Source organism: Symsagittifera roscoffensis, chromosome 9 (genome assembly GCF_963678635.1).
Source record: "Symsagittifera roscoffensis chromosome 9, txSymRosc1.1, whole genome shotgun sequence".
In the NCBI taxonomy this organism is placed as follows: Eukaryota; Metazoa; Xenacoelomorpha; order Acoela; family Convolutidae; genus Symsagittifera; species Symsagittifera roscoffensis.
In genome coordinates this window covers 11371008-11395193 of record NC_087070.1, presented here as the reverse complement: position 1 = coordinate 11395193, position 24186 = coordinate 11371008, and the positions used below count along the sequence as shown (strand labels likewise).

General features: G+C 36.5%; 1 protein-coding gene across 2 annotated transcripts; it reads left to right on the top strand.

Annotated features, from left to right (window-relative positions):
* Positions 1-3466: 3466 nt before the first annotated feature.
* On the top strand, positions 3467-16741 carry LOC134853986 (microtubule-associated protein RP/EB family member 1-like). Of its 2 annotated transcripts, none has more exons than XM_063870028.1 (6): positions 3467-3648; positions 4088-4184; positions 4471-4745; positions 6014-6162; positions 10626-10828; positions 16042-16741. In XM_063870028.1, exons 1-6 carry the CDS (start codon positions 3633-3635, stop codon positions 16397-16399), a joined length of 1098 nt encoding a protein of 365 aa, XP_063726098.1. In that variant the 5' UTR covers positions 3467-3632; the 3' UTR covers positions 16400-16741. The 2 variants fall into 2 exon arrangements, with proteins under 2 accessions (XP_063726098.1, XP_063726097.1); XM_063870027.1 differs by having other exon boundaries at positions 3469-3648; positions 6014-6177.
* Positions 16742-24186: the final 7445 nt, after the last annotated feature.

The window sequence follows — 24186 nt, the reverse complement described above, 5'->3', positions numbered from 1 at the left end:
TTAGGTCAGGTATTAATTGTTCTTTGATAATCTTTTCACATATTTCTAAGTTTTCCATAGTATGGGGCGTTGTCCTGATATGAAATGAAAGTTTTTCTTGAACTCCTTTAGTATAGCAGGCATAAACGTTTTGGGGGGAGGTTTTAGCGTTTTTCATTAATTTTTTCAAAAATTTTGGTTTGCTCATTTTGTTGAAGTTCGAGGAACTTTTTACATATAGATTCTGTTCCAATAACTGAACCAAGCACTCGGGCGCCTGCTTTTACAGTGATTCCTGTATTTTCAAATATTTTTTCAGCTTCGCCGAGTTTTTCATCTCTGACAATGAGTTGGCATTTGGATGCTTTAACATGGTACCCAAAAAGTTTACCTAGTGATACAATTTTATCGAGGATGGTTCGTAGATTGCTTAATTTACCGACTGCGTTTCCGTCGTCTGCGTACCATTTCTGGGTTACGTTGTCCACTGATAAGTTTTATGAGGGGTATTTTGGCTAGACTGTACATGGCCATTGCTAGTGGATCCCCCTGGGTTGTCCCTTCTTGAAAGTAGATGGTTTTTTTGTTAACGAACAGTTAAGATGAATTGTAGCAGGAGTTCTTAATCGCAGTTAAAAGAGATGGGCGAGTTGAAAGCGTTTTCGGCATCTATCAGTAAAACAGCATCGGCAGAGGTTTTGCTGTATTGATCTCTTAGCGTGTGGATCGCATATTCAATGCCACATTTTTGTCCTAGACAGAGTTGATAGTTTGAAACGAGCGACATGAGTTCGTTTTTTAGGCATTTGGTTATTTTTCGTCCTATTATCTTACGCATAACTTCTCTTACGCCTATGGGTCTTACTCCTGGATTTTTATCTAAGGGTATTAATCTACATGCGTTATATGGTTCCGTTAGTTCTGGATTTAGTTCTTCGGTTGCCAATTTTTTGGCAATTTTAGCAATTGTTCTTGAAATCTCAATTTATTGTTGCCCGAAGTGTGTTAAAATTCGTGTCAATTCATTTGCATGAAGGCCAGATGGTCCATGAGATCCATGCGTTCTCATGGCTGCCCTCTTGATATGTTGACCGTTTATCTGATCAAATATCGATGGATGGAAGGGAATTGTTTCATTTGAGACTGGTGTAATATAGTTCTCATCAATTGGTTCAGATGGTGGGTACCGAGCCGAGCGAAAGAACGCCTTTGGATGTGTCTGTTAGTTTTGCTATTGCGCTTGATATTCTACCAGTATTCATTAGTTTATTGAACTGTTGTGCTTCAGTTTCAGTTTTTCTTCTACTTCCTTCTGTCAAGCGCATTTACAGCTCCTTCCCTTCGTTATATAGGCCATCCAAGTCTCCGTCTTGCCATTGCTTAAGTCGCCTTGCTATTGTTTTGGATAAAGATCCATCATTTTTGGACTTTGTTTTGCACAGTAGTAAGTGTGGAAAAATCATTGCTGCGTGCATTGCGAAGGTATTTTCGTTGTTTTCTATTAGGCTGTTCAGAGTTCTTTTGAGGGTTTCAATGAAATTATAACCAACTTTGTTTTTTGATAAAATTATAAAGACCGGTTTCCAGTGGACCTTTTCAGAGTATATTTTCCTTTTGGTTTCTATAAGTACTGGGCAGGGGTTTGACCATGGGTCTTGTGTTCGAATTTCTAGAGTGGAGGTTTCTCTTGAGTTTTATGAGTGTAGGGCAGTGGAAGGGTGAGGGTGAATTTGGGGGAGTGTGGTTGTAGCTAGGGTTGGAAGGATTGCATTCATGCGTGTCGTTAGCTGAATGAAATTGGGAGGTGCAGCGATGACAGCTGAAATCGTCGTAATGATCACTGCTGCGGGCTAGGCCGCTGCATTTTACATGCATGTAGCCTGTGCATGTGAAGCACCAAACACCTCCGCCTCGCAAGCTGTTTCTACAAATAAGGCAATGTGTTTGAGTAGCCATTTGAGAAAGGATGGCGGTGTCAAGTTAGCGAGAGAATTTAGATTATATTTGCAAGAAAATTAGTAAAGAAATCACTACCGTAGAACGAGAAATGGATGCCATCACGGCAGAACATTTGAGTGGTTAGATTTAGGTTGAGATTAGGTGTAACAATGAGTGTATGTGGGTGTACAAATCTATTTATCAAATTAAACAACACATGATTATGAATATAAATTTTGCGATTTATTTCAGTGTTATTACAGTTCTGAATTGTTTTGGGGATGATCAGTGTCTTGGGCTGAAACTTGTTAGTGACGAGGTTAATCAAGTTTTTCCACTGCTGTTCTAATTCTTGTGGATGCAGCCTGGTGTCATTGTATCCAGCAACTATTGTTACTGTATTTAGGCGCTTTGGTCTGTATTGCAAAACTGTTTCAAACAAATCATGAAGCGTTGCGCCGCGGTAGGAGTGAATTGTTGATTTTACTAGAGCTGGTTTGATATATTTGGTCCTTGAAGTCCCGATAACTAGTTTCTGTGAGAACTCAGGGATGCGTCTTGCCTGGAACCGCGGCATCTACCTGAAACACTGACAACTGGGGCGAGAAAGGAAGCTCTTTGGGGTGATTTATGAACTTTCAATTAGGATTTAAAATTGGTTAGACAAGGGTGATGGGGAAAAAAGGAGTGGTACAACCTAACGTCGTTTTGGGGGTCCATTCACCGGCTCACTCCTTCTCGCGTCTAGTTACGCCAGGGAAACTTCACTCGCCTACAGCTGGGACGTCGAGATTTGGTAAGATAAGTCTATTTAATAAGTTAATTAGGCTTGAAGTCGAGCCTATTCAATTAGGCAGAAAACTAAGTGCTTCACGTCAAAATTTTGTTTCAAGCACAGTAGTGGCAAGTAGTAAGCGCTTGCTCCGTTAAGTTTATATTCGATTAGGTTGTGATTAATCAGTTTGCCACTACTCAGGCTCACGGATAACCACTTCTTAAAAATGTTTTCTGCTAAATAGTTGTAAGCTGAATCGTATCTTGTTGCTTCCCTTTGACTGCCACCAGTATTAGTGGCGGTTTGGGATATAGAAAGTACTAAATCATTTATACTAATTTTGCTGCTTAACTTACCGTCGTTTTTTGCTAAGCTCCTTATTTGTATTCTCATCAACTGTCTGTCTCATATAGGTCTTAACTATTCGCAAAGGATTGCGAAAAGTCCTTCAAGCCGTGTTCTTCTTTTTTTTTGTCCCTGGAGAATTTTCCTGAATGCATACCCCCTAACGTGGAAGTTTAAATGGCGAGGCGGAAGGGGTGAATATTTACCTCGAGTTAAGTGAGGTGACTTCAAATTTGAATTGCATCATGCGATAAATTTGATAACCTTCGTGAAATTTAAACCGCCTCCTGATTTGATTAACTCAAAAACAATTGATTTTTATCTACCAAGTGTCTCAAATTTTATTCAGTCTTTGTTTTATCTAATTTGTTTTTATTTAAAGTAAATTGAAACTTCATTCATTCTCCTTTCCTCTCATTTATCCGTCTGTTGTGACATTTTTTCATCCCTGTTCTGGAATAAACAAACTGTGCAAGCTAGCAGAGCGTAGCTTCAATTCGCATTTTCAATCAGAATTTTGAGATGTTCCACAGGTTGATCGATTTGCATTAACTTCTGATTACTTGATTCTGTTGATAATTTATTAAATAGTAGAATGGCATTGCTTTTGGGTTAGATGGGTCTTTTATGATTTTTAGATTTGTAGTATTTCATTTATTTCTCACGCGTGATAGCTTTTTAAAATTAGTATAGTAGCGTTGCTAGTTTTTTGTGTGTGCATCGCAGCATGCTTTTTGCTTCGTGGGGTACAGACTTGATTTGAATTGTGTCATCGTAACTATAATTTACTTGCCACAGACTATTATGTCCTAGGCAGGCGACTATTTTTGTGAAACCTCAAAGGTTTTTTATCTGCAAAAGTACACGGACGCAAAAAGAGGGATAATGTCTGTTTATGGTTCCTCGGTGGGTTGGTCAAAGTCAGAATGTTTTGCTAATCCACAGATACATTAGTTTTATTGAGACCATTAAAATGGACGGATGGTGAGAGCTTTTATTTGGCGATTTAGCCTAAGATTATTATCATAAAAGACCTAAGCTCTCCCGAAGGCAATTTAAAGCTTAAAATGTATTACGAGACGGTCATTTTTAAATTGGCAACCGGTGTTGTTATTGTGATGGCGGTGTCAGCGTTCAAGGTTTTGAGGTAAGAGTTCTGACATAAATATTTTGGAATAATTTGAACTTCAAACATCCACTCTTTTTTGCGCGTCCATGTTGTTTGTTTTACGCTGCAGTTAGGTTCGGTTTCTCATTATGGCTGCTGTTTTTGTTTTTTTTTTCAGAAAAAAGTTTCAAGTGCATTCATTTACAATTATTTAAGGTATTTTTTTTTGTTGAGAAATTTTTATCTTTTTCCAATCTTTGTAATCTTAGTATTCATTTTAGTTTTTGTCTCACTAACTTTTTCTCATTTCTGTTACAATTTTCAGGTCCAAATGGGTTCACTTGCAAGCACAGCGTGATGCAAACTTAAGCGAAGGAGAACAAGACGAACAGAACACATTATCTGAATCGACCAACTCACAGTCGCAGTCGGCTTTAATGCGACTCGTCATGTCGTCAGTGGCCGGAAGTAAGAAGGCACCGGTGGGTCAGGCGGTGAATGTGATTGTGACACCTGCCGCTGCTGCTAAACTGAGCACACACGAGCTGGTCCAATGGGTGAACGATACTCTTCAGACAGATACTGTGTTCAAAATACAAGGTAAGATATAATATGTAGCAAAAAATTGAAACAGACAGAATTAACTAAAGCATTCTGCCAATTTTGAGCAACTGTTGCATGCAAATTTGACTTTTTAGGCGACCTTGGCACACAAGTTTTGTCTGAAAATCTAGCTTATGCTTGTAAAATTTCTCTGTTTAGGACGATTGCTCTTTTCAAATAATTCAGTATGTTCCAACTTACTGCAACTCTATAAATATACGGACAGTCGTAAAGATCTAAGGAATTGATTGGCGAAAGAGCTCGACTCCGCCCTTTTTTAACGCAGTTGTTTTTAAAGAAGATGAATGGAAATTAGTCAGGTGAAGATGTTTGAAAATGAACAATTTGGTCTAATGACAAAACGAACTATTTGGTCTAATGACCTTCTCTCAGGCTTGAAAATAAGGTGCGAGAACTTAGTGTATAACTTGGAAATAAATTGTATGGTTTAAACTATGAGAGTATTTTTAACAATGTGCCGGAAAACAATTTAGTATTTGCTAAAGGTGTTTTTTTTGCGCCAGGCTTTCATACAATGCTATTCTGCAGAAGAGAGCCTCAAGTTTCTTGATAGATGAAGTTCAAATGCCGAAGAACAAAAAATTATAATAAAAACTTGCAAAATTTATCAACTTTCTATTCTAGATCTTCAGCGGATAAAGTAAGTTGTGATGTCTTTGTTGTGTTTAACTTCTATCACGTGGTGTCTCATTTTAACAATTTAACTCACAGAATCATCAAATAAAACTTAATGATCTTCCTAAAATGTCTTGGAAAAAAAGAGAATTTTCGTCTTTGTAGAAGAAAAGGATAAACTTCAGAATCAGTTATTTTGTTAAACTTTTGAAAAAAAGTAGTTCGAATAAAAAAATCTGCTTCTAATCATTGCGATTTCTCTGTTGGATCATCACGTAATAAGAATCATAATCGAGACCATTTTGACAAATTTTTGATAGTCCCAAAATATTCACCTGCATATATTGCTGTTTCCCCTGATTAATATGTATTTATCATACATGTAATAATTTTGACTTGAGCCAAATTGATTCACGAGAAAATACTTTCGATATTCATCATATATTTGACCTTTAAAAACAAGTTAAATGGTTTGATTGCAATTCATGGTAGAGTAATTTAATATCAATTAACTTCGTGGATAAATTATTCTCATTTTTTGAATATATAAGCTTTCCTTTTTCCAATTGTAAATGATTAATACCTATTCAATTATACGTGATAGACATTTCCCTTTTTGTGTGGTGTAGATCTGGGATCTGGTGAGTGCTACTGTTTGCTGATGAACCAGCTCTTCTTCCCCAGAGAGCCAGTGCTGTGGAAGAAGATGCGCTTCAACTCCAAGGCAGAGACAGACCTCATCACAAATTGGCGGGCTCTCCAAGGCGGACTGAAAACTGTAGGCATAGACAAGGTAGCACGCACTTTAATTTTGTTTTAAAATATTTGGATATCTTTAATTATCTCCCCCTATGGTACCTAGTAACGGTCTGTCACCCCCTTTAAAGAATTTATTCAACGGTTAAACATGCGTAAATTTTGTACCGAGTAACGAATCTGTTCCCGTCCCCATATTGCAAAATAGGGGTAGTTTAAGAGATCCCGATTTGAATTTTAGTTGAACCAAGTGAATTGTGTCTTATTTTAGGTATAAGTGAATAAGCCTTGTTTCACTTGCACTGCTTCAGAATAGGGTACTAGATCTTTTTTTTTCTCTTAAAATTGGTTTCGGTTTTGCATGTATTCAAACTGTATATAACTGAATTTCTTGCAAGTCGAGTATATGAAAATTTAGTGTGAAAAAGGCTTGGGTTTTTGTTATTTGAGCCAAAAAAAATTGTTACAATTTTTTTTCGGTTAGTTTTTTTGTTACGTTTTCGCTGCTGTGTTCACTTGTTACTGGTGTTGTTTAAGAGTAATGAACGTAGTGAGTACTCTTATATAGGTCTTGCTGTTTTTTTTCAGGAAATTTGTTCTGGCTCAATTGCGATTTTTTCGCGGTTTGACTAGTGATTTTTTTAAGTTCAGTGCATCTCTATTGTGAAAGGAAGACACACTCCACTATCGAACCAGTAAAATTGTAAAGGTAGCAAAAAACATGAATGACTTCTAATTTCGAAAATCGAAATTAACAATCAGATTTCCTAGCGAAATTACCGATTGATCCAGTTTTCTCAATTTGGGTTAATGTTAACGTATAAGTGTCCATCATAAGTTGTTCTACAATTTCAAGGAGTTTTAAGGTCATCTATTTGTTTCTTCGAAACTCAATAGTTGAAAATTTATGAAAAAACTAGTCGGTTCTAATTTCAGTTTCCTTGCGTTCATTACTCTTCCAATTTTCAGTTGGCTATGTTTTAATGGATTCATTGAACTTGAGAGTTGATTGTTTGTTGAACATATTTTTAAATAGTTACTTCTACCTTTGCTATGCAACTGCTGGCTAAGATCATTTATTCATTTTGAAATTTAAGAATAATGAACATAAAGAAGACTCTTATATAGGTCTTTTTGATTTTTTATTCAGGAAAAAGTCTTAAATTGCTCTAATAACTACATATGTGCATTCATACATATTAATGCATTTATGAATGCTTTTACTTATATATGTACTTTCTGAGTTCAATTGAAATTCATCTGCTGAAAGTTACATAAATAGCCCTCTCCTAAGAGGAACGTTGAAATGGTATAAAAAAACGTGAAGGACTTGTAGCTTTGAAAGTGGAATTTAATTTATAGATTATCCAGTGGTATAAAAAGTTTTGCCTATTGATACAGTTTTCTCAAGTTGGGTTATTCAAAGAGGTTAAATGGTATCTATTTTTTTCTTTGAAGTTCGAAAGTTGAGATTTTTTCAACAAAGTCAGTGTTTTTTTTTCGGTTTACTTGCATTCATTACTCTTTTCCAATTGTCTGTCGGCTATGTTTATGCTGTTAGCTGAAAAAAATTTGGACGATTTTTGATACGGAAATTAATTATTTCACTAGCCATTAGCTAAGTGTATTATTACGAACCTTTTTTTTCTGACCTAACTCGCAAATGAAAGTGTTCATTAAAACTATTCACTTATTTGGAATTTAACTGTACCATTAGAAATTGCAAAGCATCTGTTTTCTGCTTTTTTGACTAGTGAGAGACTCTTAGCTCTAGGTCGCGGAATCGAATCTCAGACGTAACCGAATTTTTGCTAATTCAAGGTTTATTTCTACTGTTTCTAATTGCACTTTAAAGAGCTGCTTTTTGTCGTGTTCTCGCTAATCTTCGCGAAGCGAAGCTTCACCTGTGTTAAATAAAGCAAATATATTTTTTATTCTGTCTTAACATTGGAATTACGCTGGAAGCATTAACTGAAGATCAGTACTTCAAAACTCGCTATTTTCCTACGCTATAATGTTTTTTTTTCGGAAGCGTTCTATTGACCTGTATAGATGTAATTCACCAGATCAGTAAAGCGAATACATAATAACTACTTGAGTTACTCTTTCAAGTAGTTATTATGTATTCGCTTTAGTTACTTGAGTTTCTCTTTCTAAGATTTTATTACCCCGTGGTAAGCAAGGTTTACCTGAAACTGTTTTCCTGAAATAACCTTGTTCACAGGCTAACTAAAATTGGTGGTCATCTCTATCTGTACTTTGTCAGCGAGCAGTCAAATATTAGCATGTATGCATTTTACATTCCCGTTTTATTCGAAGCTGATTCTTACGAGTCATTGAACGTTGTTCTCACTCTTATGTAGGTCGAGATGAATTGTTGTTCGGATGTCTTTTTTCCGGAAAAAGTCTTGAAAATTTGTTCACGGTCAAATTTGATTTTTCGAGGGTTGAGTTTGGATTTTACCAGTTCATTTCCTCTGTTAAAATCCAGGGCAAAAGCCACTATCGAACAGCGCAAGTGTAAAGGACACGAAAAAAGTGATCGATTTCCAGTTTCAAAAATGGATTTTAATTTTCAGATTTCCCAGCGGAATAAAAAAATACTTACTGATCCAGTTCTCTCAAATTTGTTTAATTTTATCGATAAATGCCAGCCCTAAATTGTTCGTAAAATTGAAAGAGCTTCTAGGGCATTTATTTTTTTCTTTGAACTTCTAAGGTTGAATTTTTTCAAAAAACAAGTCAGTTTTTTTTTGTTTCTTGCGTTCATTGGTTCTTTTCTAACTGTCTGTTTGTTGGCTATTTTTATTGTTGGTTGTAATTAAACCATTTCCGATTTTAGTTTATTCGTTTATCAATTTATCGTTTGAATCGACTCGCTAAAAGGAAGGCAAATTACGCTCTGCATTGTTACGAATGAGCGTGAAAAAACGTGAGTCACTTTAATTCAATGCCTCAATTTTCAAAAGTTCAACGCTTCAATTTTCAGAATTCCCTGTGGAATAAAAAAGTTCAATCTTAAAAGTTTCTTGAAACTCAATGAGCTTTAGCGTGATTTTTTGTTTGGCACTTTTGCAACCGCATGTTGGCAATGTTTTTATTTAGCTATTTTTATCTGAATTCGAGTTCTTGTTTGAAAAATTTCTTTTTAAGTTGTTGCCTATTGTATTAGCAGCTGTAGCATTTTTTAAATCAAAAAATAGTTTTCTTAGAACTGCTTCCTTTTTGTTTATTGAGAAGTTTTCAAAATATCGTTGTCGCTTTGCTTAATAGTTCTGTCTCTCAAGAATGTTTATTTTAGAGTTTTTTTTGTTCCAAATTAGCCTTTCTAAATCATTAAACGAATTCACTTTAAGTTTTGGTTTGAAAACCGCAAGCAAGCAGAATTTTGGGACTGTTAAATTCAGATTTATCAATCTTGGATCTCCATTAGAATTTGGTAATCTGATAATGTCCCCACTGCGGTCGCGTGACTCAAATTTAAATATTTTTGCTAAGCCAAACAAATTTACGAGTCCTTTTGGATAACAAATCGGTTAAGCCTCTGCCCAGCAAGACGCCATTGAGCATGACAGTTCGTACGAGTTTATTTAATACTCAAAAACAGTTTCTCCGCTCAAATTCTGTGTTGAACCACTGATTTAAATAAAGTTAGTACGCGTTTGATTTTTGATTGAAATATATTTTTTGGGACATTCTTTTATCACTGAACGGGGAAAAAGAGTTGAACGGTTCATATTTTTATTGACGCTTGAAACCTTCAAACTAAATAATAAGGTAATTATTTCTCTGTTGCTACCAAAAGTATCAATGGTATGTAAGGCAAATGCAGAGAGGTAGACAGGTTTGTAAGTCGACTACATTGATTTTCGGAGCTCCCCTAGAGCGCTAAATAACCCTGTTTTTTTTTGCAAAAACTTATGTGTACCGCCGGCGAATTTTGAAAAAAACGTGCCAAAAATGGCGCCATCGATTAGATTGGAAACTCTGATTAAACTCTGATTTTTTTTCTGACGTGCGCTTCTTTCAAATGTGTTTTTCAAATGTTTTAGAAGGCGCGTTCAGAAAGGTTTTGTTGTTAGTCTACAAAAAATTGGTGTGTGTCGAGAATAGTTCAGAAAAGTTCCTCTAAACTTTCCCCTTAAGTCCGCTCATATGTGGAGTGTTGCATTTGTAACTCCATTTTAGGTCCAAGTTAAGTTAAATTTTGCGGGATTTCCAATGGAACAATTCAATTTTTTCATTATTTAAGCTATTTCCGGCGGCCTTATTTTCATTTTGAAACGGGTATTTTCATTTTCAGGAACTGAATTTTCCTATCATTAGAAGAAGAAAAATTAATTTCGCTTGCAATCGAAATACAATGTTTAATAGAAAATAAAATACTCAATTTCTACAACACCATTGAAATATAAAGTAGTAATTTTTGGTTTTGAAATGTGTATAAGTTCTTCACTTCTGCTGAGAAACGCTTGTATCTTCAAGGAGATTCCGATCGGACGTCTAATCGCGAAGAAGCCTGGCGACAACGTCGAGTTCGCCCAGTGGTTCCACAAATTCTACATGGCCAATATTTCCAAAGGACGACCCCATCCCCACCCTGATTTCGACCCAGTGGAGGAGAGGCGGAAAAGAGGAATTGAACTGCAGTTGTCGGAGAGTGCAGCCGTGAAGCCAAAAGTGTCTTCGTAAGTTTTGTTTTTAATTCTGCAGTGATAAGCTGTACTGGAGTTGTACTAAATGAGGGTTGAAAAGACAATGAATGGGCACCATTTTCCTGTGTGCCAGCACATTCTTCTAGTCTCTTTTCTTTTCTTTTACCATACCTCCCAGTATCTAGGATTTACTCGTTTCTCGAGGGGGTGGGGGCGATTTTTCATAAATTTTCGAAAATTTAGTCGACCAAATTGATTCTCCGAGCGCTCCCAGAACATTATATGGGCTTCTGTTTTGAGTTGAGAAAATTTTGTTGAAAAAGTAGGTAAGAAATATCATTTTTGGACTCTTCTTTGAAAATTGACCTAAAAATTTCGGCGCGCGCTCCCGTTCATAATTAGTTTATATTGGAGCCGAAGGTAAGATGCCTTTGAAAGAAATTTAAGGGTTGGTCGGCCGAAATGAATTTCATAAAATAATACCCTTTGATTGGTTAGGGGGTCGAATCCCGTAGGGGGCGGGGGTGCCCGCCACCCCCTGAATGCGCACCTGATACCTCTCTTTCTACAGCCTTCGAAAAACTACCCTCCCGAATCTGAGATTTTGGGTTCAATTTATAAAACGGGTTGTGGAAAGCTCAATGGCAAAGGCGGCTCCACCAATTTATTTTCCACCAAAAGTAAGGCACTCGGAAAAGTCAGTTTTTTTATATTTGTTGACCACTTTTTGAGTTTTTTTTCTTGAAAACTTTCCTCCCAAATCTGAGATTTTGGTTTCAATGTAAAGAACTGGTTGTGGAAAGTCCATGGGATAAGCGGCTCCACCAATTTTTTTTCCACAAAAAGTTAGGCCCTCGGAAAAGTCAATTTTTTGATTTTTTTCGTTCGCTTTTTGATTTTTTTTTGTTATTCTTAAATTTACCCTCCCAAATCTGCGGTTTTGGGATCAATGTATAGAACGGGTTGTGGGAATCTTCATGGCCTAAGCCGCTCCACCATTTTTTTCCAGCAAATAGTTAGGCCCTCGGAAAATCAATTGTTTGACCGCGTTTGAATTTTTTTACTTCTCTTAAAAACTTCCGCCTTATCTGTTATTTTTGAGTTTTGACCGTTTTTGTATCAAATTTTTTTTTTCTCAACCACCCTATCAGCTTTGCCCATTTTTTTAACTAAAAAAATCATGGCCGTCGGAAACTCCAATCATGGTTTTTTGACCGCTTTTTGAATTTTTTTACTTTTTTTAATAACTACCCTCTCAAATCTGAGATTTTGGGTTCACTGTTTAGAACTGGTTGTGGAAAGTTGCATGGGATTAGCGGCTCTACCATTTTTTTCCACAAAAAGTTAGGCCCTCGGAAAAGTCAATGTTTTGTTTTTTTTTGTTCGCTTTTCGAATTTTTTTTTACTTTTCTAAACTACCCTCCCAAATCTGAGGTTTTGGCTTCAATGTATAGAACGGGTTGTGGGAAGCTTCATGGCCTAAGCGGCTCCAGCCAATTTCTTTTTACGCAAAAAATTAGGCCCTCTAAAAATCAGTTGTTTGACCGCGTTTGAAAATTTTTCTTTTTTCCTGAAAACTACCCCCCTTGTCTGTTATTTTTATTTAAATTGTCAGGACGGATTCTGAGAAGCCCCCCTGCATGGCTATGCCCAAAATTTTTACCTGAAAAGTTGTAGCCCTCGGAAAAGTCAAAGATTTGAGTTTTGACCGTTTTTGTATCAAATGTTTTGACTTTTCTCAATAAAACCACCCTATCAGCTTTGCCCAATTTCTTTGACCCTCGGAAACTTATGACCCTCGGAAACGCCAAATCATGATTTTTTGACCGCTTTTTGAATTTTATACTTTTCTTTATAAATACCCTCCCAAATCGGAGATTTTGGTTTCAACGTATAGAGCTGGTTGTGGGAAGCTCCATGGGATAAGCGGCTCCACCAATTTTTTTCCACCAAAAGTAAGGCCCTCGGAAAAGTCAGGTTTTTCATTTTTTTATTCGATTTTCGAATTTTTTTTTTACTTTTCTTGAAAATTTTCCTCCCAAATCTGAGGTTTTGGGTTCAATGTATAGAACGGGTTGTGGAAGCTTCATGGCATAAGCGGCTCCACCAAATTTTTTTTCCGCAAAAGGTTAGGCCCTCGGAAAATCAATTTTTTGATTGTTCGACCGCGTTTTTTTTACTGTTCTTTAAAACTATCCTCCTTTATCTGTTAGTCCTTTTAAATTGTCAGGACGGTTCTGAGAAGCTCCCGTTCATAAGCGGCAAAGCCCAAATTTTTTAAATGAAAAGCTGTAACCCTCGGAAAAGTCAAATGTTTGAATTTTGACCATTTTTGTATCAAATTTTTTTACTTATCAATAACCACTCTATCAGCTTTGCCCAGTTTTAGGGCCATGTATTTTTTCCTTGAATCTCGAAAATTGAAAAATTTCAAAAACCCAATCGTATTTTTGTTCTGTTTACTGGTATTTTTTCAAAGGCTGAGAAGTCAATTGTCAAAGGTCCTTGAAATTCAAGGAGCTTGATTTACTGTGATGCATTTTTTTTGTTGAAATTTTTAAGTTGAAAAAGGTCGGAAAACTTAGTAGTTTTGTCAGATTTTCTTGAGATCAATGACATTTCCGACTATCTATTAACGATGTTTACGCTAGCGAGCTTCCGAGCAAAGTGTATTAGTATGAACTTCTCTCTTTTTTTTCTAACCTAACTCGAAAATAGAAGTGTTCCTTAAAAGTGATCACGTTCTGTAGGATTAGAAATTTAAGAGCATCTGTTCTCTGCTTCATTTGTGTTTGTGATGAATTAAGCGTCCGTGGCTGAGAGGTTAGTGCCTGAGACTCATAATCTCTAGGTCGCAGACCGAAACTGAGACGTTGATTAATTTTTACTAATTTAAGGCTTGTTTCTTTTTGCTTTTTATAAAGCTGCTTTTTGTGATGCTCTTGCTAGTGTTTGCCAAGCGAAATTTTGCTTTTTTTTGCATATTTTCCGCGTAAATTTAATATTTTGGCTGTTCCGTAGGTAATTAATTTTCACTTTGGTTTATATGATGCAAATCACCGCATTTAAATGTACCATAGCACCACAACAGGCCATATGCAATCCAATGAAAAAAAATAATTGATGGGGTGTTGTTGTTTTGTTTTTTTGGGGGGGGGGGTGTCTAAACTGACGTAACCAAATTAAAGCAAAATATAAAAATGAACTTAACAGAACAGAAATCGCAATTTGAAAACGGAGAAATGAGGTGAAAGTTAGTTTCCGCCAAAGATCAATGAATCGGCTAACAACTTAAATTGTTGATAAATATTAGCGAGTGTCTTAAGTCATTAAGTCATTTTTCGTAATTTTATGGAAAGTATGTGGCGTTTATTCCGGAATTTCTGCAGTTATTGCTCATCCGGTAGTACTGGATTAGCGCCCAGATTGATTATCTATGAAAATACAAATTTTTGTCCTATGACGAGAAGTCAACTTTTTGGATCGACGGATCTCATTTCCGAAATACCTTGAAATACCACCGCAAAATAACAAATCCTTTGTTACTATTTTTGAGGAGAGAACAAACAAAGCAATGTTTTCTGTATGAGAGCAAACAAAGCAATGTTTTCTGTTTTAAAACCCTCGACAAACTGCCTGAAGGGGTCGTCTTTTGCATGATTTTAAAAAAAATTGATTCAACACTGAAGTTTGTTGCTAAAAAGAGTATATTAATGGAGTATACTTGTGAAAATTCCCATCCGAATTCACAAAATCCGGCTTGTTTTCACGCCCTCCCCTCAACACATCCCATTAAAGGTTGAACCAGTGTTTTTTTAAGACATTCTAGCCAGCATGCAATTTTTAATAGCAACCGGACATTTTAACAAAATTATGAAAAAAAAATTTCGCAAATGGGTATACGTTTAAGAGTCGATGAATGTCCTTCGATGAGTAATCTTATATAGGTATTGCTGCTTTTTTTTTGAAAATGTTTTCTTTTTAACTTCAAATTTCTCAGCTGAATGATATATTTACCTATTGATCCAGTTTTCTCAAGTTGGGTTAATTTTATCAAAAAATTGTCAACCATAATTTTTTCTTGAAATGAAAAGATATTTAGGGCCATATATTTTTCTTCAAAACAAGTCAGGTTTTTTTTCTATTTCCTTGCGTTCATAACTGTTTTCCAACTGTCAGTTGGTAATGTTTACTAAGTTTACTTCAAATTCATTTGCTAAAAGGAAAGCAAATAACGCTCTCCACTTATGAAGAGAAAAAGGCGCGAAAAAACGTGAACGACTTCTAGAAAAAAGAATGTACTAATTAGATTTGTCAGCAGAATCCAATTTGTTCTTTTTGAACCAATTTTCTTAAAATGGGCCAATTTTATCGAAAAAGGGTCGTGTGTAGAAGAATATTGAAATTCCAAGAGCTTGAACGTCATCTCGAAAATTGAAGAAGAATCTATTCAAAATGTGTTCAGCAACTATTTCTCTTTTGCTGAGTGACACTTTTCAACTGTGTGGCTATGTATGGTCATTTGTTTTGATTTAATTGCAAAAATCATTTTTTGTCTAGGTAAAATTTACAAATTCCTCTGAGAATCCTAAGGTTGTAGTTTTATTTCGAGCTCGGAGCTGTTTTACGTTGGTAGGGCATCAAGCCGAAAATAAGATTACCATTAAAACAAGCTGAAAAATGATTTTTTAAATCCAACAATATATTGTTACGGAATTCTTGTGTAATTTCGGCTGAAAGTAATGGCGATTGGTAGGCACGGCGGTTTGTTGAACATCCGCTTGCTCTAAATTTATATTTTTCTGCAACCCAATATCGTTATTTTATATGTTTTTTCTTTCAATCTCGTTGGATTGAATGACGACCGTTGCTCTGTAATTTGAAGTAGCTCTGTGCACAAGGAAATCAAAGTAGAATAATCAATTAATTAGGCAGGTGGATTTTGTTTTACTATATACCTTCAAAAAGCAACTACTTTTTCAAAATACTTTGCTTATGTTATGCTGATTTCCTTCATTTCCAGCAACTGGAAATAAATTGATCTTTTTTGCTAATTCAAATTATGGAAGTTAAATCAATCGTGTAAGTTATTGATTCAGTTTTTTTTGTAGGCTTGTTTATAAAATTCAATTCACATCCACTGGTCGTCTAAAATATCATTGTCATTAATTTAAAAAAATACTGTAAAAATACGTGTCGTTTTTTTTTCAAATTTCATTGAGTGACAAGCTTGTTTTTTGTTTCAGCAGTCGAATAACAAAGCCGAAGTCCAGCGTGCAGGCTAAACGACCCCAATCTAAGACGCCAGCCACGCTGAATGTTCCAGAATCAGAAAACGTGCAACCTGAAACTGGAACTACCGACGCAGACCACCAGGTGAAGAACCTAAAAGAGACAATAACCTTTTTGGAGAAAGAGCGAGACTTCTATTTCGGGAAGTTGCGAGACATCGAGATTCTATGCCAAGATCAGCCGTTCGGAAACGCTTTGCCGATAACAGAAGTGATCAATATTTTATATTCTACCGAGGAGGGATTTGCGTCTCCTGACACAGAGAGCGAGTGTTCGAGTCCCAGTGGGGCATCTGTTTCAATTTCAAACTGAGAATTCTTATCAGAAATTATCGAAAAAGGGCATGTTGATTTTACAAAGCAGGGCTCTTCGCAGGAGACTTCCGAATTGGTTAATTAATTAGTATTTGGAATTTCTATTTCTGGAGTTCATTCATCTCTTTCATCGTATTTCTGTTAGACTGATAAATTGGATAATGGAACTAGTTTGATGTAGCTATTCTAGATTGGAATAGCTGCTTTTCAACGCAATAAAGTGCTGTTTTATCACTTCAACAAACTACATGGTTGCAATATTAGCTTTTTGAAAGTTTAATTAATTAAAATCCGTGATTTAAAAAAGATTGAAACAGCAGACAGAATTCAGGCGAAGATAGGTCTTCGATTTAAATAGATTTTATAGTTAATTGTTTTCTAATAATGCCTTAATTGTTAAGAGTAATCCTATTTTTTTAATGTTAAGAGTAATGAGCGCAGTGAAGTCTTATATAGGTCTTGATGATTCTTTGTATTTTTTTCAGGAAAAAGTCTAAAAATGCTTTAATTACTACAGAGGTTCATTCATAATCATACATGTTAATGCATTTATGAATGGACTGAGGTATAAATGCACTTTTGAGTTCAAATGAAATTCATCTGCTAAAATTGACAAAAATAGCTTTATTCAATTTCAAATGTGAAATGGCGAGAAAAAACGTGATCAATTTCTAGTTCGAAAGTGGAATTTGCTTTATAGATTTTGGAGTGGAGAAAAAACTTTATATAATCACTGTTTTCTTAAAATGGGGTAATTTTATCAAAATGCACCAACCATAGATTATTCTTGAAGTTGAAAGAGCTTTCAGAGCATATATCTTTTTTAGCCTAAAAAACTATGAAGAAAAACAAGGCAGTTTTTTTTCCGTTTCCTGGCGTTCATTAGTATTTTCCAACTGTCAGTTGGCTATGTTTCAATTTTAAGATTTGGTTTTTAAGTAGTAAATTTCTTTTCTAAGCGTCAATTTGTAGTTAGGTTAGTAGCGCACAATTTCGTTTAGCGGTTGTCATTTACTTGAATTAGTGAAGCAATGGGCAACGATTGCGCTTGAATCTTCTAGTCTATCTATTGTTTTTTTTGTATCAGGAACTAATACCTAAGGAATTTCCCAACACACCGATTTTTTTTGTTTTGTTTTCTGTTCATTGCTTCCTTACTTCCTGGTAAGAAGGAACTTGCTAAGTGAAAAATCGTTTTTTTTTTCAAGAAAAAGTTGTTCTTGCTTATATTTTGCAGCATTTTGAGTTTTGGCTTGTTTTGATTTCACTTCAAAATAGTTTGCAAATTCGTTCATGCTATATTGGCAAACTATGCTCTTCAATAACGAAAGCATGGCTTTTAGTTGCATATAATGATAGCATGACTTTTAGTGATGTTTCCATCATCTAAGAATTGTGTAGTACTTGCTGCTTTCTATTTCTGGCCTGAAATACTTTATATCAAATCTAAATTTCTGGTCAGAAATTCTTTATGAAATGTTTAAATGAAGCAGGGATTTTCTTAAAATTTTTTTAACTTCTTACCTGAATTCTGGTCTGAAATTTGTTTTAAAATTAGGCTATTTCTAACCAGAAATTCTTAATTTCTAATCCAACTTCTGGCTATTTCTAAAACTAGGCTATTTCTAGCCGGATTTTTTGTTAAGAAATTTTCTAAATAAGTCTATTTCTAAAAAATAAAATTCCACTTTCGATCACGTTTTTCAAGATCGAAGGTGGAATTTTATCAAGCCGCGGGAAAGCGAATATAATCTTGAACAAACATAATAATTTTCTTGAAAAAACAAACGAAAAAAAATCTGACACAATAAGAAAAAAAACTGTTCGTAGCACAGCTGCGAGGTTTCATGACCGATGCTATTCAAATTTCACCATCAAAATATTTAAAAAATAATTTTCCACTTCGAAATAAACTGTACAGTGCCGATGCTGCAGTTAATCGGAGTAAACAAGCAAAAGTAGAAGATTACAAGATAGGGTTTTCTTTTAAAAAATTGAATTACAAAAAAAATTGAGGGCAAAATTTGCCGAGAACTCTAAATTAGCATGATGCAGTGTGTTTAGCGAAGTTTGATCACCAATTTTTACTCTAAAATTGGTCTTTTCGGCTTGTTTTCAAAACTTTTTTAATGAATAGATCATGACTTATTTTGTCTATGAAAAAAGATTGTTCTACAAATGCCTCCTATTTAGCCTACGAAGATCAATTAAGGAGCTAATTTGTGTAAAATTTATGTTTTTTTTTGTCTGATAACCAACACTTACTGTGTTTTTGATTGAAAACTTGTTTTGAGATCTTGTGAACTCTTGACTTGTTTCTTTTTCCTAACAGAATAACTTCTCCTTTTTTATCTATTGAGGAGAAGTCATGTAAAGGCTAGCTACGATCCTTTAATTTTTGATTTTTCAAACCTTTATAGGGAGCTAAAATCTCCGAAAACTAATTTAACTAGAGCAAATTATACGTCTGCTCACTCTCTTAATTCCCTCGAAATTGGACTAAAAAAATGGAATTTTTCAAATCAGTTTTTCTCGACACTTTTTGAAGATGATTAGAACATTAATTATGCGCCTGAGAGAACATTAATTATGCGCCTGAGAGTATGCGACACAACAACGTCATGGTGACCTTTACACTTTTCCTGTTCGATAGTGGAGTTTGACTGCTTTCAACTGTCACATAGTGCTTCACGCCTATGTTAGTTACTCATTAATAATTACCTTGATTGGTGCGAATTAGACTTAAATATCAATGCCATTATATGTCAATGACAAAGTATTAAACTCATATTTACTTAATGCAAACAATCAATTAGAATGTAATTGAATCATTAATTGAGAGAGAGCCATTACAGTAAAACAGCTCAAAGATAGTAATTAAAAGATTAATCCTCACTCTTATAAATCAAACAGCGTAGACTCTAGAGAAGGGGGTAGACATCACGAAGCACATCCCTGAGTCGAAGATATTGAGCCTAGACCGCGCATCCCTTTATTACTCTCAAACACAATTCCTCATTTCCAAACATTAAATATCATAGCAAGACACGCTATATAACATGGCGACTATGAGTGGGATGATGTTACCAACCTTCCAAGACAAGCTGAAGCTGATTGCAAAGTGAGAGTGAAAACAAGACGACATCCAACACAAGACGACTTCCATACGCCACAAGCTGAAGCAAGATCACGGCAGTAACTGGCTCAAACAGCAGAAAAGCGGGGCAAAAACTGAAACTGACGACAGGCAGTGAGAGACGACAGCAAGGGGCAAAAGGAAACTTCAACTGTTTTGTGTTGATGACAACTACTATACTTCTCCAGGAAAGTGATACAAGTACAAAAACAGTTAGTTAAAACCTAAACTTAAAACTCTCGGTGCTTAAATTAAAACTGATGAGTGCTCATTTGAAACCAGTCATATGAAATTATCCATGAGAACCGCCTGAAAACCTATCCAGTGCTTAAAGTCTAACCAAATTTTAAAAAAAAAATGTAGTGGAATAATATTAAAGCCGCAAGAAAAGTTAATTTAAAAAGTATAGTTTAAAATATAGAAAAAAGAGTTAATTAACTCCTTCTCGTAACTAATCATAGTACGAGCTATCTATATATTTTCTCAGAGACGATAATTACGTCCTTAAAATTTAAGTACCCAGTAGGCATTAATTATTTCCACTATAAAATAGCGACTGATTCATCTGAAATCATTTTTGAATCAGACTTGACAATCATATAACTGTGATAAGATGGCGCACGCTCAAATCTCAGTCGAACCATTTGGCGGAAGCGATAACGAAGATTTCGCCCAATTCGAATAGCTCTTCCAAGGATACGTTGGAGTTGCGGGAATCGCAAATGCTCAGCAAGCGAATTTTCTACAATTGCACCTGCGAGATAGCGCTCTGCGATTCTACCTGACACTGCCAGCACTAACAAGAGCCGACGTACCTCGTAGTCTAGCGGCACTACGCGACCATTTTTGCAACCCTCAATTGCAAGAGGTCCACGTTCTAAAACTTGAAGAATCAAAGTTTGATATCAAGCGAGACTCACCAGAGGATTTCCTGGTAAACCTCACAAAAAAGGCACAACGAGCCTACCCGACACCGGATCTACCTGCCGTTGCCCCACTCGATGCGGCACTAGTAGGTGCGGCAGCCGATGCAGACGCAGCGCGCTTCCATGGAGAGATGGCGCAACGTCAAGAACGACTTGACGCAGAAAATGATCATAGGAACAACCAGATTAAACGTCTTTTGATAAAAGGCATGCCCAACTGGCTCCGCTCGAAGATGATGGAACAACCAGCTGCGACAAAAGTACAAGAACTTTGCAACCTGGCACGCAAACAAATGAAAATTAGAGACGTCTGTCGTAATGAGGATTACCCAGAAGATAGTCAATGAAATTGGAGATACAGTTTCTCACAACCTAATCAGTGCGTTGTAAAAACTAACAACTGCCCAGGAACAGATTGAGAAACAACTCAACGAAGTCCGTAGTGAGCTATCGGATCAGAGAAAAATGATCCAGTCACGACCACAAGGTGGGAATATCAATCAAACCCAGCAACAACAAAATCACGGAAATAATATACAAAGCCAAGGGACTGGACAAGGCCCAAACCAGGACAATACATCTGGCCCTAATCAAGGGAATGGACAACAAGGATACAATCAAAGAAGGGGTAGATTTGGTAAAGGAAAAAAGAACGGACAGCAGAGAAATGATGGATACGGAAACCAAGGTTTCTCCGGGTTTCAAAATATGCAGTACCCCCACAAATGTTCCAGTTCCCCAACAGATCCCTGGAATGCAATCGAACCCCTATTTCCAACAAAACCAGAACTACCCCCAAACACAACAGAACGCTCAATTTTATCCGAACCAGATGTACCCTCAGGGCCAACAAACCCAACAGCAACAAGCGATAGCTACGCCACCACAACAGAATCCTCAGTTTGCCCAACAAGTAGCACAACCAATGATGCAGCAGGTGCACACCCAAAACCCAAATACAGCAGCAGTTCGCACTGGATCAAAATTCTGTGATCACTGCGGGAAGTTTGGCCATACCATAAGCCAATGTTGGCACAAACCCAAGCCACAGGGACAGCAGCAACAGAATTTCCCGTTCCAAATGGAACCAAAAAACTAATTCAGCCACAAAGTCAGTCAGTCAATTCATCTAAATCACAAAAATCGCGTAAATCGCGAAAATCACGCAAATCAAATATTCAAGACGTACAAGACGATGAAATTATTGATCTGTACGCAGTCATCCCAACCGAAGGAACAGTGCTAACTTATATGAAAATAACATTAGCGCCAAGCCTTTAAAGAAGAGTACTGATTGACACAGGAGCATGTGCAAATGTATTTTCGAAACAAACATCCGATGAAATTAAAAACGAAAAAACACTATTCGCACCCTATAAAACGGCCAAATCAAGCCTCAAGCAAGTGCGAATGACAGGAGGCCAACTGGTGTCAATTGAAACTGAAGTAACCATTGAATTTCATATGGCAGTTATGAACTTTACGGAAACGTTCCTAGTGCTGAATTCAGCGAATTCAACGATCCTGGGAAACCCTTTCTTTAAAAAACACCATATACATGTCTGCTCAAAATACAATCTACTTCACTTTCCAGATTTGACACTCCAAATCAACGAAATTAAACCCGCCAATGCACCTAGACGCACCAACCGAGTGAAAAAATTTCCTCTTGTTCTCACCAAGAAACAAATAATTGCACCTCATCAAACAGTCATAATCGAGTGCCAATTACAAGATATCCCGACTGACATGGAAAAAACGACAGGAATCGTAGTCCCATCACAGGAACTCGGAGAAAAATGCGAGTTAGCAGTAACCTCATCAATAAATGAAGTTAACAAACAAAATATCGTCTATGTCACGGCATTTAACATGACAGAACATAACTTAACGTTGCCTTTTAAAACCGAAATCGGAAAATTTTCGATACTCACGCTAACCGAATACGAAAATTTAATACAGATCAAGCCGCAAACTTTGGCATTAGCGAAAATGAACCAGCCGGATAATGTCGAACTCGGAATTAACGAAATACTTTCGCAAAAAACAAGCCCTTCATTAGGATCAGAACAAGAACCACCACCTGAATACGAGAAATTTCGGTTCCCGACGCCCGAAACGTGCCCTAACCCGGAATCACTTCCCAGTATCCAAAGGGAAATTTACGAGCAAATCCTCTACTTTCAAAGTCTTGAGAAAATTGAACCAAATAATAACATTCAGGACCGGATGACCTTTTTGAGTAACTTTCAGTGGGAGAATTCAGTGTTGACAAATGACCAAAGGTCAGAAGTAGAACATTTGCTGATCGAATATGCGGATATATTTGCCAATCACAGATTTGACGTGGGTTATAATGCCGACCTAAAGATCAAGTTGACACCCGAACATCAACGCCCACTGTACACTCAAGGATCACCTACGCCCATCCAACTAAGGAATGAACTGACGGTTGAATTAGCTCTGATGCACTACTTCGGACTTATAACAACACTGTCACATTCTAAATACAGTAGTCCGTTGTTTGCACATAGAAAGCCATCTGGAAAATTGCGGATGTTGATTGACCTCCGGCGTATCAATCATTCAATCAAAACGGACTATATAAATAGCAATTTTCCAATATCAAACATGACCGATGCATCAAACCACTTTGCCGGAAAGAGTTTGTTTACTAAATTGGACTGCTTACAAGCATACCATTGTGTGCAAATGGCAGATGACCTTTCGGTCCAACTTTTGGCATTTAACTCCGGGTCGCGGACGTACGCCTATAAATGCCTAGCCCAAGGTCTAAGTAAATCTGTCACGGGATTCAGTTCATTCATCCGTCACTACTCGATCCATGCCTAGCAGCTGATCTGTGTACCCAATTCATGGATGATATAGGAAGTGCGGTGAATAGTTATCAGGAACTAACCCCCACACAAAAGAAAATATTTGAATGCATCCGAAAATTAGGTCTAAAACTGTCACCTAAGAAATGCGAAATAGGAACACAAAGAATGAAATTCCTAGGAAATGTAATAACACCACAAGGAATTACGCCAGAGGAAGCAAAAGTTTCCGCATTTCTAAGCAAAATAAAAATGCCAAGAACAGTGAAACAAGTAAAAAGACTCATCGGGTTTGTGCAGTTTTTTAGGAACTACATGCCGAGTCTTGATGAAAAACTAATACCATTCTATAAGCTGCTGAAAAAGCAGATCGACTTCGAAATAACTGAAAATCACCATAAAAAACCTTGAAACTCTCAAAGCAGACTTAATACAAGCAACCACGTTGACACTCAGACTACCCAAGCCAGGACTGCAGTATGTCATATTCTGCGATGCCAGCTACCACGGGACTGGATTCGTATTAATGGTCGATGACTACGTCACAAACAAGAAAAACGAAGAAATCAAGACGTACGCGCCCGTTTCATTTGATTCCCGGCTATTCAATACAGCACAGCTGAAATTTTCAATCTACTACAAAGAATTCCTAGCCTTGTATTTCGCACCTGGTCATTTCTCCCACTACATCTGGGGATCTGTCAAACCAGTGATTGTATTAACAGATAATAGAAGTCTGACGCAATTGTTTCAGGCAAAAACCATACCGCCATCAGTGTGGAATTTCCTGGACCGAGTACTGTCTTTCAACATCATAATCGCCCACATCCCAGGAACAGCAAACTACGCAGCAGACTTTTTGTCCAGGATGCAAACGGACCCAACG